The following is a 16,565-nucleotide window of genomic DNA, read 5'->3' as shown; positions in this document are numbered from 1 at the left end:
TCCCCAAAAATATATAAAAAAAATTTTTTTTCCTCAGTTTAGGTCGATACGTATTCTTCTACTTATTTCTTGGTAAAAAAAAAATCGCAATAAGCGTTTATTGATTGGTTTGCGCTAGGGTTGTCCCGATACCACTTTTTTAGGACCGAGTACAAGTACTGATACTTTTTTTCAAGTAGTCGCCGATACCGAATACCGATACTTTTTTTTAAATGTGTCCCCAAATGCAGCCATGTCCCCCCCATATGCAGCCATGTCCCTCTAGCCATTTCCCCCATACCTTTGCCGCCGAAAGCCGCCACCGCCGCATGGAGAAAATCACAGCATTTATTTGAATAGCTGTTTTGCCCGCGCGTATAGACACTCCCCCTTGCTCGGGATTGGACAGATCACGATCACCCATCCAATCCCGAGCAAGGGGGAGTGTCTATACGCGCGGGAACACTACAGCTATTCAAATGAAAGCAGTGATGTTCCCGCACGCCGTTTAACCCATGCGGCGGCTTTCGATGCGGCGGCGGCGTGATGCGGCGCGGGGGGGGGGGAAGTATTCTATTTAGGTATCGGGATTATTTACGCGAGTACGAGTACTCCCGCAAATACTCGGTATCAGTCCCGATACCGATACTGGTATCGGTATCTGGACAACCCTAGTTTGCGCAAAAGTTATAGTGTCTACAAAATAGGGGATAGATTTATGGCATTTTTAATATAATTCATTTTACTAGTAATGTTGGGGATCTGCGATTTTTATTGTGACTGTGACATTATGGCGGACACATCGGACCCTTTTGACACTATTTTGGCACCATTGTCATTTATACAGCGATCAGTGCTATAAAAATGCACGGATTACTGTGTAAATGACACTGGCAGGGAAGGGGTTAACACTAGGGGGCTAGGAAGGGGTTAAGCATGTCCTAGGGGGCTAGGAAGGGGTTAAGCATGTCCTAGGGAGTGATTCTAACTGTGAGGGGGCAGCGCTACCAGTGACACGACACTTGATTACTGCTCCTGAGAGGGAGCAGTAGATCAGTGTCCTGTCACTAGGCAGAACAGGGAAATGCCTGAGGCACTGTCGGACAAAACCGATGAGAATGGACCGAGGTTCAGTTTCATCGGTCCAAACCGACGGTGTGTATAGCCCATCGGTCTGTTGTACTTCGGTCCAAAATTTAAAAACATGCTTCAAAATCGAACCGATGGTTAGTACAGAAAAGCATCGGTTCAAAACCCGCGCATGCTCAGAATCAAGTCGAAACATGCTTGGAAGCATTGAAATTCGTTTTATTCAGCACGTCGTGTGTTTTACGTCACCGCGTTCTGACCCGATCGGTTTTTGGAACGATGGTGTGTACACATATCAGGCCACTTCAGCGGTGAACTGATGAAAACGGTCCGTCGGACCATTCTCATCGGTTTTGTCCGACCGCGTGTACGGGGCCTTACACAGGCATCCCCCCATTCTGCCGCTCCATGACACGATCGTGGGACACCGGTGGACACAGAGCCAGCGCTTCCCGCAGACATGGTCACAGAGCTCACCACGGGCACGCACACCCTCGAAGTTGCGCGCGTGCCCGCTAGACAGCAAATTCAAGGCAACCTACAGGTAAGTTGCTTTGCCTGCCTGTGCCATTCTGCCGACGTATATCTACGTGAGGCAGACGGCAAGTGGCTAGACTAAACTAATCGAATTCTGAATCAAATCCACAAAACAAACTTAGTAACATAACAAATTTACCCAAAATTAAACTAATATTTTTGTTCTGCACATGCCTAACCTCCACAACTGTACTGGTTGGACAACAGATTATATATTAGGCACTTGTGTAAGAGGTATTTTTGAAAAAAAATTCACATAAATCTTAAAATCAGCATTTTTTTTGCTAGAAAATCTTCCAAAAGTTATATATTTTCTGAAACCAGAGGCCCTGGAGAATAAAATGGTGGCTGATTTTAGGGCACTATTGTTTTTCTCCTTTGTTGGTTTTGCGGGTTTATAAAAATGATTGACTTCCTCATTAAAGCCAGAGAGCTTATGAACACACAAGCCTGTGTCATTTGGTCTCTCCAGAATTCGGGGTGTCACAGTGGTGGCCTACTTAACAACTGTGAATTCAACAGAGTGTATAATTCACAAGCGTTTTTTTTTTTTTAAATCTAAGTGCGCGTCCAATCGGTCCTGAGTGTTTCTCGAGTGTTTACGAGTGTCTTCGGCACCCCCCCCCCACCTCTGGCCACATGTGGTATTGCATACCATAGAAGTCACTGTGGAACAAATTATCTGAGTTTCCATTGACTTCTATGGGGAAACTCGCTTTGATATACAAGTGCTTTGGATTACAAGCATTCTCCTGGAACGAATTATGCTCGTAATCCAAGGTTCCACTGTAGATATAAAATAATATGCAAAGTGGTTGGAGGGAAGCTTCAGAATGGCAAAGATGTTTTTATTACAAATTATGTGAGCAGACTGCAGTTCCTCTTTAACCACGTAAGGACCCCTTCACGCCGATATACGTCGGCAGAATGGCACGGCTGGGCACATCCACGTTCATGTATGTGGCTCTTTAAGCCCAGTCGTGGGGTCGCGCGGCCCGGTCCGAAGCTCCGTGGCCGCTGGACTCGCGGACCCGATCGCCGCTGGAGTCCCGCGATCGGTCCCCGGAGCTGAAGAACGGGGAGAGCTGTGTGTAAACACGGCTTCCCCGTTCTTCACTGTGGCGCTGTCATCGATCGTGTGTTCCCTTTTATAGGGAAACACGATCGATGACGTCACACCTACAGCCACACCCTCCTACAGTTAGAAACACAAATGAGGTCATACATAACCCCATCAGCGCGCCCTTGTGGTTAACTCCCAAACGGCAACTGTCATTTTCACAGTAAACAATGCATTTTAAATGCATTTTTTGCTGTGAAAATGACAATGGTCCCAAAAATGTGTCAAAAATGTCCGAAGTGTCCGCCATAATGTCGCAGTCACGAAAAAAAAAATCGCTGATCGCCGCCATTAGTAATAAAAAAAATAATAATTAATAAAAATGCAATAAAACTATCCCCTTTTTTGTAAACGCTATAAATTTTGCGCAAACCAATCGATAAACGCTTATTGCGATTTTTTTACCAAAAATAGGTAGAAGAATACGTATCGGCCTAAACTGAGGAAAAAAAATAATGTTTTATATATTTTTGGGGGATATTTATTATAGAAAAAAGTAAAAAATATTGCATTTTTTTCAAAATTGTCGCTCTATTTTTGTTTATAGCGCAAAAAATAAAAACCGCAGAGGTGATCAAATACCACCAAAAGAAAGCTCTATTTGTGGGGAAAAAAGGACGCCAATTTTGTTTGGGAGCCATGTTGCACGACCGCGCAATTGTCAGTTAAAGCGACGCAGTGCCGAATTGCAAAAAGGGGCCTGGTCCTTTACCTACATTTTGGTCCGGGGCTTAAGTGGTTAAAGGAACCTATTTAGAAAATAAAAAACAAACCTTTACAACCCCTTTAACTAATATAATAAATATAGATCAGTTTTCTCTGATATGTATACACTTACCAAGCTCTCCCTCTCTATTAATATGAACTACGATTGTAAAATGCCTATTTCCCCTCATTAGTGTGACCCCCATTCACATCACCTCTTATGTCTTCCTTCTCTTCTGCCTCTACTGTCTTCCTGGATGACTTAGAATACAATTCAAACGTTCACAGAGAAGTTGAAAGCTCTCTTAGATGATGTCTATCCTAACAGTCCTTTGCTGACGCTCTCAATTGCCAAGCTGCCAATCATCCGTTTGGTCACCTCTGACCTCTCCTGTATGGGAAGCTTCTCATCACACAACATCAGACCGCCGTCTTCCTCCCAGCTTCACACCCGCTGACAGCTGTCTGAGGCCGCCATCCCCGTAAACAAAACCACAACGTGTGAACGTGTGGCCAGGGCCGGGGTTATAAAGTAGAATGATCTTTACGTTTCGCGGCCCAATAACAGGCAGTAAAGTCTCTACAGCTGTATTGACTTACTAAAATATCTTCTCAAAACAGATGGGGCCGGATTCAAAAAGCCCGGCGTAAATTTGTGCGGGCGTAGCATATCTCAGATACGATACGCCACCGTAACTTAGTGAGGCAGGTTCTGTATTCAGAAAGAACCTGCACCCTAAGTTAAGGCGGCGTAGCGTATGTGGTCCGGCGTAAGCCCGCGGAATTCAAATTATCCATGCAGTGGGTGTGTTGTATGGTAATGATGGCTGACCCCACGTAAATGACGTTTTTGACTAACGGCGCATGCGCCGTCCGTGAACGTATCCCAGTGCGCATGCTCCAAATTACGCCGCAAATAGTCAATGCTTTCGACGTGAACATAACTTACGTACAGCCCTATTCACGAACGACTTACGCAAACGACGTAATAGACGGAAAATTAGACGCTGGCCTGACGTCCATACTTAACATAGAATACGCCTCATATAGCAGGGGTAACTTTACGCCGTAAAAAGCCTTACGTAAACGACGTAAAAAAATGCACCGGGCGGACGTACGTTTCTGCATCGGCGTATCTACCTAATTGCTTGCTAGAATGTACGCGGCCTATCAATAGATACGCCGACGTAAATTCTTTCTGAATCCGGGCCAAGGTTTTTAAAGTTGAAATAATGGCCCAGATTCACAGAGCAGATACGACGGCGTATCTCCTGATACGCCGTCGTATCTGTTGTTCTATCTATGCGACTGATTCATAGAATCAGTTACGCATAGATAGCCATAAGATCCGACATGTGTAATTGTTTTACACTGTCGGATCTTAAGATGCAATACCGCGGCCGCCGCTGGGGGGAGTTTGCGTCGTAAATCAGCGTCGGGTATACAAATTAGGAGTTACGGCGATTTTTCGCGTTCGCTACGTCACCGCTAGTCTAGTTTCCCGTCGCAATTTTAGTCGTCGTTTTGGCTGCCCTAACTTTACACAGCACACGTATGTGCTGTATAAAGTATGGCCGTCTTTCCCGCGTCGAAATGTAAAAATTCACGTCGTTTGCGTAAGACGTCCGGGAATCCGAAAATACACTACGCACGTCGCCGTTCGAAAAAATGACGTCACTTCGCGCAAAGCACGGCGGGTAATTCAAAAGGGAGCATGCGCAGTAGGTCAGGCCCGGGAGCGCGCCTAATTTAAATTGCACACGCCCCTTTGAATTACGCGGGCTTACGCCGGAGGCCGCCGGCGTAGTTTTCATCGCAAGTGCTTTGTGAAACGGGCACTTGCGATGAAAACTTGCGGCGGTGTAACGTATCTACGATACGTTACTCCGCCGCAATTCTACCTGAATCTGGCCCAATAATTTTATTTAAATATTGACTTTTTCCACATTTTGTTATGTTACAGCCTTATTCTAAAATGGATTAAATTCCTTATTTTCCTTAAAATCCTACAAACAATTCCCCATAATGACATCATGAAAGAAGTTTGTTTTAAATCTTTTGCAAATTTATAAAAAACAAAAACAAACAAACAAACAAAACAAAACATGTACATAAGTATTCACAGCCTTTACTTAGATGAAGCACCTTTGGCACCAATTACAACCTCCAGCAGGGCTGGACTGGCACAAAAATTTGGTCCTGGACTTCATCCAGACCGGCCCACTTTAATTTTGCAAACATGCACAAAAACAAGTGAAGTGGGATGGCTAACGTCGTGCAGGAACATTGCTACAGACTCATTGGTTGGAATTTCAGAAACCGGCAATTCTGCACAACCATTGGCTGCATTTCAGCAATGCAGTGGCGCTGAGGCTGAGTCGGGTTGCGCACTATAAAGTGAGGTGATGGGCAGTGTGGATGATAGGTCTCTCCCATACTGGGCGGCCGGATAATCCCACCCCCCCAGCTGGCCAGCCGGCCAACCTCAATGGCCATCCAAGCCCCCCCCCCTTCACTGGCCATTAGCTTTGACAGGCTATCCCTGAAACTGGCCCACTCAGCCAATCGGCCCACCGGGAAACTCCCAGTAGTCCCAATGGCCAGTACATACCTGACCTCACGTATTTTTGAGTATGATGCTACAAGCTTGGCACATCTATTTTTGGGAAGTTTCTCCAATTTTTCTTCACAGGACCTCTAAAGCTCCATCAGGTTGGATGGGGCGCGTCGGTGCACAGCTATTTTCAGACCTCCCCAGAGATGTTCAATCGGGTTCAAGTCTGGGCTCTGGCTGGGCCACTCAAGGGCATTCCAAAACCACTCCTTTGTTATCTTGACTGTGTGCTTAGGGTCGTTGTCCTGTTGGAAGATGAACCTTCATCCCAGTCTGAGGTTCAGAGCGCTCTGGAGCAGAATTTCATCAATGACGTCTCTGTACATTGCTGCATTCATATTTCCCTCAATCCTGACTAGTCTCCCAGTTACTGCCACTGAAACACATCCCCATAGCATGATGCTGCCACCACCATGCTTCACTGTAGGGATGTATTGGCCAGGTGATGAGCGGTGCCTGGTTTCCTCCAGACATGACACTTGCCAAAGAGTTAAATATTTGTTTCATCAGACCAGAGAATTTTGTTTCTCATGGTCTGAGAGTCATTCAGGTGCCTTTTGGCAAACTCCAGACAGGCTGTCATGTGCTTTTTACTAAGGAGTGGCTTCTGTCTGGCTACTCTACCCTACAGGCCTGATTGGTGGAGTGCTGCAGAGATGGTTGTTCTTCTGGAAGGTTCTCCTCTCTCCACAGAGAAATGCTGGAGTTCTGTCACAGTGACCATCGGGTTCTTGGTCCCCTCCCTGACTAAGGCCCTTCTCCCCCCATTGGCCAGGCGGATAATGGAGGCCATTGTGCTCACTGGGACCTTCAATGCAGCAGACATTTTTCTGTACCCTTCCCCCGATCTGTGCCTCCACACAATTCTGATCTCGGAGGTATACAGACAATTCCTTGGACTTCATGGTATGGTTTGTGCTCTGACATGCACTGTTCACTGTGGGACCTTATACCAATCAACAGAATTTACCACAGGTGGACTCCAATCAAGTTGTAGAAACATCTAAGGGATATTCAGTGGAAACAGGATGCACCTGAGCTCAATTTTCAGAACTTGTCCCACCTTTTAATGTGACCTATATAGATGTTGTAAAGATTATAGCAAATAAGTATTTATTTTCTATAATCTTTTGCTCCATCTAGTGGCCACGATGCAGTATTTTCTTAACCCCAATATTCCAGTGCATGTGCAGGATCTGGGCACATCATCCTCAAAGACAAGAACGATGGGCCTGGACTTTGGGGGGAAAAAAATATTTTAGTTTAGAAAATCTTTTTTCTTGCAATTCTGTCCTAGGTAGTGTGTGTGTGGAAGGGAGGGGGTGGGGGGTCATGGGAGAGGAACATTAAAAAAAAAAAAGACTGATGGCCCACTTTAATAAATATTCTTTCCTATGAAAGCCATTAGCCAACACTAGATGGCAGCAGATGACCAGGAATGACGCAGAGATAGGCATGTCGGCGTGTCAACTTGTCCAGTTGAGCCTCATTTGTCAAATGAAAGAATCTATAGGACAGAAAACAAAAATACACCTCTTGGGAAAAAAAAATTTTAATTATTATTTGCTAAAAGAAACAATGTATATTTATTAATATTTTTTGCATTCGGCGCATTGCTAACACATATTGATGCGTTAACTTCTGTCTGCCCAAGCTGGCTCCATAGTTCCTATGTGTTTAGTAGGGACACGAGAATAGAAGAACCTTCATAGTTACCTCCCAACATTTTGAGATGGGAATGAGGGACACCTACTAGCAAATGTATGTAGGCATAGGACACGCCCCCTGTCACGCCCCCTTAAAGGAGAATTCAATTGGATGAAAGGTATACTATATATCAGACCAAAATAGGGACAAATGAGGGGGAAAGAGGGACAGAGGGACATTTCTCCAATTCAGGAACAGTCCCTCGAAATCAGGGACAGTTGGGAGCTATGCAACCTGTGTGTGCTTTTATGTTACCAGTAGAGCTGCACGATTAATCGTAATAAGATCGCGATCTCAATTCACCCGCCCGCGCGCAATCTCCAGTTTGGATGACCTGCGATTTTCTTACCCAGCGTGGAATACAAATGGTGCCGATATCGGAACCAACGTCAGCAGTCTGCGCCGCTGGATGGATGCCTGAGCTTCTCTCACAGTTCTGTACAACTGTAGTGTGTATCCATGCGCCACCCAGTGGTTGCCGGCGGTACTGCTTCTGATGTATAAAAAACAGACCAGTGATATGTCTATAATGCTAAAGACCATATAACTCCTATGAAAAAAGCAGAATCAAAGTTTGATTCTGTCTTTGATTCTGCCTTTTTCATAGGAGTTATATGGTCTTTAGCATTATAGACATATCACTGGTCTGTTTTTTATATATTCATATTTTCAGATAAATCACAGGTTTATTTAATTATTTATTTGGGAATTCAGTTTTTGAGAATCGTGATCTTTAGTCTAAGCAAAAGAATTGCGATTCTCATTTTGACCAGAATCGTGCAGCTCTAGTTAATAGTACATTGTATACCCCTAGTGGTCGCATAGGTGCCCAGCTAACTGTAGCTGCTGACTTAATAAACAGCCACCCACCTATCCCACGATCCAGCGGTGTACTCGCTGCAGCCCTGTTCTCCCCGAGTCCTCCTTCGGCAGCGCTGGCATCTCTACTATGGGCACTGGCAGAAACAGCGGCTTCACAGCTGGGTGCCCACTGCATATGCGCAAGCGGCGCTGCAGTCTGTGACTGGCCCCAAAGTCTTCTAGGACCTGTCATGTGTCCCAGAAGACTTCGGGAGGAAGAGCTAGGCGACCATCATCAGTGCCTGACCTCACAAATGCTCTTCTGGAAGAATGGTCAAACATTCACATAGACACACTCCTAAACCTTGTGGACGGCCTTCCCAGAAGAGTTGAAGCTGTTATAGCTGCAAGGGGTGGCCAACTCAATATTGAACCCAACAGACTAAGACTGGGATGCCATTAAAGTTTGTGTGCGTGTAAAGGCAGGTGTCCCAATACTTTTGGCAATATAGTGTATATTATTGCAGTCGTATGATCCTGCAATTGGCAAAACGCTTTCTTTCCATAACTCTTTATTCTGATGTTAGGTGTGCTGTATATTTCCTTCCAAAGAAAAATATTAAAATAAACGTTGTGGTTTTATCTGAACCTTATCTGCTGGTTGGCGTCCATCATTATTATCTATACCTTGTGGGTTGGTTTGTTCCACTATCTGCCATTCCTTATCATCAGGATCACCCATCCACCACCCGCTATCTGCCCTATGGGCCCCTCCCTGCCAGGGGCCCCCACTACACGCTCTACCTTATCTGCTGGATGGTTTGCTCCAGGGTCCTCCTCAGAAGTTCTTGAACGTTTCTAATCAGCTCCACTTCCTAGGAGAGAGAGGAAAGTAGATTATATCACCAGTCCAGGATTCCTATGCTGATGTGTGCGGCCATATTGGTTTACGGTGTGCAATGTGCGCAGGAGGTGCGCTCTCCTATGTATGCACTTTTCAATGGAAACAGCAGAGCTTTGGCATATTCACTCACCGGACACTTTATTAGGCACACCTTGCTAGTACCAGGCTGGACCTAGGGTTGCCATCTGTCCGGGATTCACCCGAACTGTTCGGATTTAAAATCATGTGTCCGGGCTTCAGACTGTCTGAAACCCGTAACCGATACTGTCACTCTAACCCTCCCTTGTTTGCATTCTTATCTCTCTATTGTAGCACCCCCTAGCAGAGGATGCCGGGTAAATTTAGTTCTCTAATCAAGTGAGCAGCGATTGTCCCGGTCTATTCAGGGTTTCACAGGCTGGGAGTTTGATTGCTTTTCCCTGCCTCTGAAGAAGCTTCCAGAACTTAGGGAGGGGGATTCAAATAACCAGTCTGAATATTTATCATGCTCCAGCCAATCCCTGGAGAGGAGTGTCCAGAAGGGGGCTGGGGAGGTGATAAATAGTCTGAAGCACTGGAGAGCTGGGTCTTCTCTCCCCAGGAGGAGTCCACAGCCTAAGGGGCTGCTGTCCCCAAGCACTCAATGGACTACGCAGCTGCCTCCGGGCATTCCAGATGCCTCCGGGCATTCCAAGCTTTTTGGTGCAAACAGTGCTGGAAAGCTGGGCTCACCATGACACCATCCACAATGCTACTTCCGCAGGCGGGCTCTCAGTGCTGCCGACTCAGCAGCTCCCACTCCAGCCTCCTACCCTGCAACTTTTGAGTCCCAAGCATTCAAGCTGCATGGGGTGGGGTCAGAGCATCACTGGCATCACTGTATGACTGTGTGTCCCAAGCGTGTCACGATCCTACGGGGTAAAATGACTGCACCAGCCATTAGACACTGGTTGGAAAAAGCGCCCAGAGGCGATTCAGTTCGCATGAGTAGCGCTATACAAGTCATTCATTCATTCATTCATTCATTCACTGGCCCTCCGGCCCTGCCCCTCCTTGATGGCTGTGAAATAATAGGTATCGTTCTGCGCCGCACGGCGCACCACTGCCTCCCCTGTGTATCCATCACTCTCAGTGCCATCATGGGGCCCCCAATTTGGGGCAGCGTGGCCTCAAGGACCAGCTGCTTTGGGGAAAGTGCAGGGGTCCCCCATGCAGATGGGGTCCCTGGGCAGTGCCCAGGTGTGCCGTTTCATTAAGACAGCCCTGTCCACCCTCAGTACTGCCCTTTTATAAACTCCTCCCACATCCACTGTGCTTTGGTAAGCTCCACCTCAGTACTGCCTCTGAATAAGCTCCTCCCACATCCACTGTGCTTGGTAAGCTCCGCCCTTATTACTGCCCCTTGATAAGCTCCACCCATATCCAATGTGTTTTGGTAAGCTCCACCCTCACTACTGCCCCTTGCTAAGCTCAACCCTTAGTACTGCCCCTTGATAAGCTCCACCCTTATCCAATGTGTTTTGGTAAGCTCCACCCTCAGTACTGCCCCTTGATAAGCTCCTCCCTCATCCATTGTGTAATAGTAAGCTCCACCCTCAGTACTGACCCTTGATAAGCTCCTCCCTCATCCATTGTGCCATAGTAAGCTCCACCCTCAGTACTGCCTCTTGATAAACTCCTCCCTCATCCATTGTGCCATAGTAAGCTCCACCCTCAGTACTGCCTCTTGATAAGCTCCTCCCTCATCCACTGTGCCATAGTAAGCTCCACCCTCAGTACTGACCCTTAATAAGCTCCTCCCTCATCCATTGTGCCATAGTAAGCTCCGCCCTCAGTACTGCCTCTTGATAAGCTCCTCCCTCATCCATTGTGCCATAGTAAGCTCCACCCTCAGTACTGCCTCTTGATAAACTCCTCCCTCATCCACTGCCCCTAGGTAAGCTCCACCCCGGCGCTGCCCCTTGGTAAGCTCCACCCCCACGCTTCCCCTGTTTGATAAGCCCTCCCTCTTACCTTGATGAGCTCTATCTCCGCCCCATCGCGCACCAGCTCCCCGCCCTCTCTGCGCTCCCGGCAGTGCAGGTTGTCGGTGGAGATGATGAAGGGGACGTCGGTGGCGTCCAGCGCCGTCTGCAGGCGGTTCTTGCACTGCAGGAGGAGGTGTGTCTCTGCGGTGACGTCACGGATCTCCCTCTCTAGCTCCGCCCTCCAGTAGTAGACATCCAATAGCCTCTCTCCCAGCTTCTTGGTGGAGTCCGCCTGGCTGCGCTGTGCCCGGGCCTCCATCTCCGCCGCCAGCTGCTTGGCCTCATGGCGGTTCCTCTCCGAGCCGTCCCGGTCACTGAACGCCTGGTAGAAGGACGTGTAGCCGGCCTGCTGCCATTCCTCCAGGAGGTACTTGGCGGTGCGGAAGCCGGAGGTGGCCAGGCCGGACGAGGAGCTCTCCCCGGTGTTATAGGGCGCCTCCACCGAGCGCACCGGCAGGCTGTGAGGGGGGACAGTCTGCGGGGCGGGGGGCCGAGAGACGAGGACCTGAGCGGACATGGCGCTTCACCTGTACCGAGAGCCGTCACTATGGAAACCGTATCAACTATACGGAAGAGCGGCGTCTGGTTGCTAAGAGACCGGAGAAGGCGGGGATTCATTTGCCGTGCAACGGGGAGCCAATCAGCGCGCTCGGCACGCCCCTTCTAACCAACACTAGCTAATCAGTAGTGGGCAAAGTTTGTGAATATTATACTCAGCGCTGCTCCAATAAACAATACACTATATGATAAATATAATCAATATCATAGTATTAACTAACAATGTAAAGTGCTCTATTATTAAATAAAACAATGTAAAGTGCTCTGTGCAAATATAGTGCAAAACAAATAGGGCTAGATTCAGGTAGGGGCGCGCATTATTACGGCGGCGCAGCGTATCGTATTTACGCTACACCGCCGTAAGTTAGAGAGGCAAGTGCTGTATTCACAAAGCACTTGCCTTCTAAGTTACGGCGGCGTAGCGTAAATGGGGCCGGCGTAAGCGCGCGTAATTCAAATGTGGATGAGGGGGCGTGTTTTATGTTAATTCTTGGTGACCCGACGTGATTGACGTTTTTCCCGAACGGCGCATGCGCCGTCCGTGGAATTTCCCAGTGTGCGTTGCTCCAAAGTACGCCGCAAGGATGTCATTGGTTTCGACGTGAACGTAAATTACGTCCAGCCCTACTCGCGAACGACTTACGCAAACGACATAATAAATTCAAATTTCGACGTGGGAACGACGGCCATACTTAAAGCGGTGGTTCACCCTTAGAGGGCACTTTTTCCCCTTAGATGGATGCTCGTTTTGTCTAGGGGAATCGGCTATTTGCTTTAAAATATGAGCTGTACTTACCCGTTTACGAGATGCATCCTCTTCGTCGCTTCCGGGTATGGGCTGCGGGAATGGGCGTTCCTTCTTGATTGACAGTCTTCCGAGAGGCTTCCGACGGTCGCATCCATCGCGTCACGATTTTCCGAAAGAAGCCGAACGTCGGTGCGCAGGCGCAGTATAGAGCCGCACCGACGTTCGGCTTCTTTCGGCTACGAGTGACGCGATGGATGCGACCGTCGGAAGCCTCTCGGAAGACTGTCAATCAAGAAGGAACGCCCGCTCCCGAAGACCCATACCCGGAAGCGACGGAAGAAGATGCATCTCGAAAACGGGTAAGTACAGCTCATATTTTAATACAAATAGCCGATTCCCCTAGACCAAACGAGCAGGAATCTAAGGGGAAAAGGGGAAACATTTTATAAATGGGTGAACTCCCGCTTTAACATTGCGTGTGCCTCCTAATAGCAGGAGTAACCTTACGCCGAAAAAGCCTAACGTAAACGACGTAAAAAATAGCGCCGGGCATATGTAAATTTGTGAATCGGCGTATCTAGGTCATTTGCATTTTCTACCCCGAAAACAACGGAAGGTGCCACCTAGCGGCCAGCGTAAATATGCACCCTAAGATACGACGGTGTAAGAGACTTACGCCAGTCGGATCTTAGGCTAATGTCGGCGTATGTAGCTTTCTGAATACAGAAAAAAGATACGCCAGCGCGGCTTTGAATTTACGCGGTGTATTAATAGATACGCCAGCGTAATTCATTGCTGAATCTAGCCCATAAAGTCCATCCATATAATCTTATTGGGTGTTAAACTTGTGCAACTTATGCAGTTGGTGTAGATCTTGGTGACCCCCGCCCCCCCCCTCCCCCATTCACCAGCAATAATCCTTCAATGCCCCTGATATTAAGGTTGGAATATCGCCTTCCACCAATGACTAGGACTGCTGGATGTATTCTGTATATATCACCTTTATTCCACCAAAATATTAAAACGTCAGGTATATCCTATAACAAGATAGGACTATCTCCTTCCCAGCTTTCCTGGTGATTGGATGTCCATAGGAAAAAAGAGTATATAGTGTAATACTGTAAAATTTATTCATAAAAAGCAAAAATCATTACACTCACATCAAACTTTTAAAAACGTGCAAATAAACGTTGCCTTGGCGTGCAAACAACCGTCACTACGTCTCTTCCGCTTCTGAAGATGCCCAGTGGGAGGGGGCGAAACGTGTCAAGCGGAGGAAACCTAGTGACGGTTGTTTGCATGCCAAGGCGACGTTTATTTGCACGATTTTAAAAGTATGGAGCATTACAGTCCTCAGACCACCGTCCAGAGCACTGTGCAGAATTACAGGCCTCCTGCTCAGACCACCGTCCAGAGCACTGTGCAATATTTACAGGCCTCTCAGACCACCGTCCAGAGCACTGTGCAACATTTACAGGCCTCTCAGACCACCGTCCAACATTTACAGGCCTCTCAGACCACCGCCCCAAAGCACTGTGCATTACAGGCCCCCTTAGACCACCATCCAGAGCACTGTGCATTACAGGCCCCCTTAGACCACCATGCAGAGCACTGTGCATTACAGGCCAAAATTTGTATTAATGTGCATAACGAAGCCAAGGAAAGATGGAAAAATCTCCAAAAGGCATCAAATTACAGATTAGACAATTCTTATAATACGTCAAAAAAAGTTAGATTTTATTTCCATCATTTACACTTTCAAAATTACAGAAAACAAAAAATGGCGTCTGCAAAAGTTTGGGCACCCTGCAGAATTTATAGCACGCACTGCCCCCTTTGCAAAGCTGAGACCTGCCAGTGTCATGGATTGTTCTCAATCATCGTCTAGGAAGACCAGGTGATGTCAATCTCAAAGGTTTTAAATGCCCAGACTCATCTGACCCTCCCCCAACAATCAGCACCATGGGTTCTTCTAAGCAGTTGTCTAGAAAACTGAAAATAGTTGACGCTCACAAAGCTGGAGAAGGCTATAAGAAGATAGCAAAGCGTTTTCAGATGTCAATATCCTCTGTTCGGAATGTAATTATTGTAAGCTCTAACGAGCAGGGCCCTCTGATCATTCCTGTATTAAATTGTACTGTAACTATAATGTCTTCCCTGATGTTGTAAAGCGCTGCGTAAACTGTTGGCGCTATATAAATCCTGTATAATAATAATAATAATAATAATTAAGAAATGGCAGTCATCAGGAACAGTGGAAGTTAAAGCAAGATCTGGAAGACCAAGAAAAATATCAGAAAGAACAGCTCGCAGGATTGTGAGAAAAGCAATTCAAAACCCACGTTTGACTGAACGATCCCTCCAGAAAGATCTGGCAGACACTGGAGTTGTGGTACACTATTCCACTATAAAGAGATACTTGTACAAATATGGTCTTCATGGAAGAGTCATCAGAAGAAAACCTCTTCTACGTCCTCACCACAAAAATCAGCGTTTGAACTTTGCAAATGAACATATAGACAAGCCTGATGCATTTTGGAAACAAGTTCTGTGGACCGATGAGGTTAAAATATAACTTTTTGGTCGGAATGAGCAAAGGTACATTTGGAGAAGAAAAGGCACAGAATTTAATGAAAATAACCTCTGTCCAACTGTGAAGCATGGGGGTGGATCTATCATGCTTTGGGGTTGTATTGCAGCCAGTGGCACAGGGAACATTTCACGAGTAGAAGGAAAAATGGATTCAATAAAATCTCAGCAAATCTTGGATGGTAACTTGATGCCATCTGTGAAAAGCTGAAGTTAAAGAGAGGATGACTTCTACAAATGGATAATGATCCTAAACATGACACCTCAAAATCCACGGAGGATTACATCAAGAGGCGTAAACTGAAGGTTTTGCCATGGCCTTCACAATCTCCTGACCTCAACATAATTGAAAATCTATGGATAGACCTTAAAAGAGCAGTGCGTGACAGACAGCCCAGAAATCTCAAAGAACTGGAAGACTTTTGTAAGGAAGAATGGGCAAAGATACCTCAAACAAGAATTGAAAGACTCTTGGCTGGCTACAAAAAAGTGTTTACAAGCTGTGATACTTGCCAATGGGGGCAGTACAAGATATTAACTCTGCAGGGTGCCCAAACTTTTGCAGACGCCATTTTTTTGTTTTCTGTCATTTTGAAAGTGTAAATGATGGAAATAAAATCAAACTTTTTTGGCATATTATAAGAATGTCTAATCTGTAATTTGATGCCTTTTGGAGATTTTCCCATCTTTCCTTGGCTTCGTTATGCACATTAATACAAATTTTTACCTGAGGTGCCCAAACTTCTGTGCAGTGTGATTTGAGATCATCCCCCGTAGTATCTACTGTGTCACATCTCCAGCTATAATTTATTAACGTTTTATTTTTGTTTTATTTCAATTTATGCAAAAACACAGCATTATGTGCGGCTCGTCCTCCCATCTCGGAGGAATGAAGAAAGCCGGAGACGCCAATCACGTAACCAATGCCATTTTCTGCTTCATTTTCCTCCGAGCTTCCCTTCCATTTGTTTCTTGTCATCTGTCCAATCTGACAATAGAATGACAGACATCAATAATCTCCCTAATTACTAAATGTGTCTCGTCTTTTGCGCTCGCTGCGTGTAACCCAATCCCATCCTGTCATCTCAGAGCGCAGGGCGGTCTGGGGAAATCGCTAAGTATGTGTTCTCAGCTTTGAAGGTTTTCTTTTTTTTTAGCCATTTTAACTTGATTTTCTAATAGATGGATCCAGACTTTTTGGAGTGGAT

General features: G+C 46.4%; 1 protein-coding gene across 2 annotated transcripts in view; it reads right to left on the bottom strand.

Moving 5' to 3' along the window:
- TEKT4 (tektin 4) overlaps positions 1–16,565 on the bottom strand; it is a 157,840-nt gene that overhangs the window by 42,614 nt on the left and 98,661 nt on the right. The window contains exons 1-2 of one of the 2 annotated variants that reach the window (XM_040356437.1): positions 11,449–12,033; positions 9,357–9,427 (exon numbers count right to left, since the gene is read on the bottom strand). In XM_040356437.1, coding sequence (XP_040212371.1) covers positions 9,357–9,427; positions 11,449–11,979 — 602 coding nt within the window. In that variant the 5' untranslated portion in view covers positions 11,980–12,033. Of the gene's footprint in view, positions 1–9,356; positions 9,428–11,448; positions 12,034–16,565 lie in introns of those variants that run through there. The other variant, XM_040356438.1, reaches the window with a different exon arrangement.

Source organism: Rana temporaria, chromosome 6 (genome assembly GCF_905171775.1).
Source record: "Rana temporaria chromosome 6, aRanTem1.1, whole genome shotgun sequence".
NCBI classification, from domain to species: domain Eukaryota; kingdom Metazoa; phylum Chordata; class Amphibia; order Anura; family Ranidae; genus Rana; species Rana temporaria.
The sequence above is the reverse complement of the archived record's forward strand: the minus strand, read 5'-3'. Positions and strand labels throughout refer to the sequence as shown.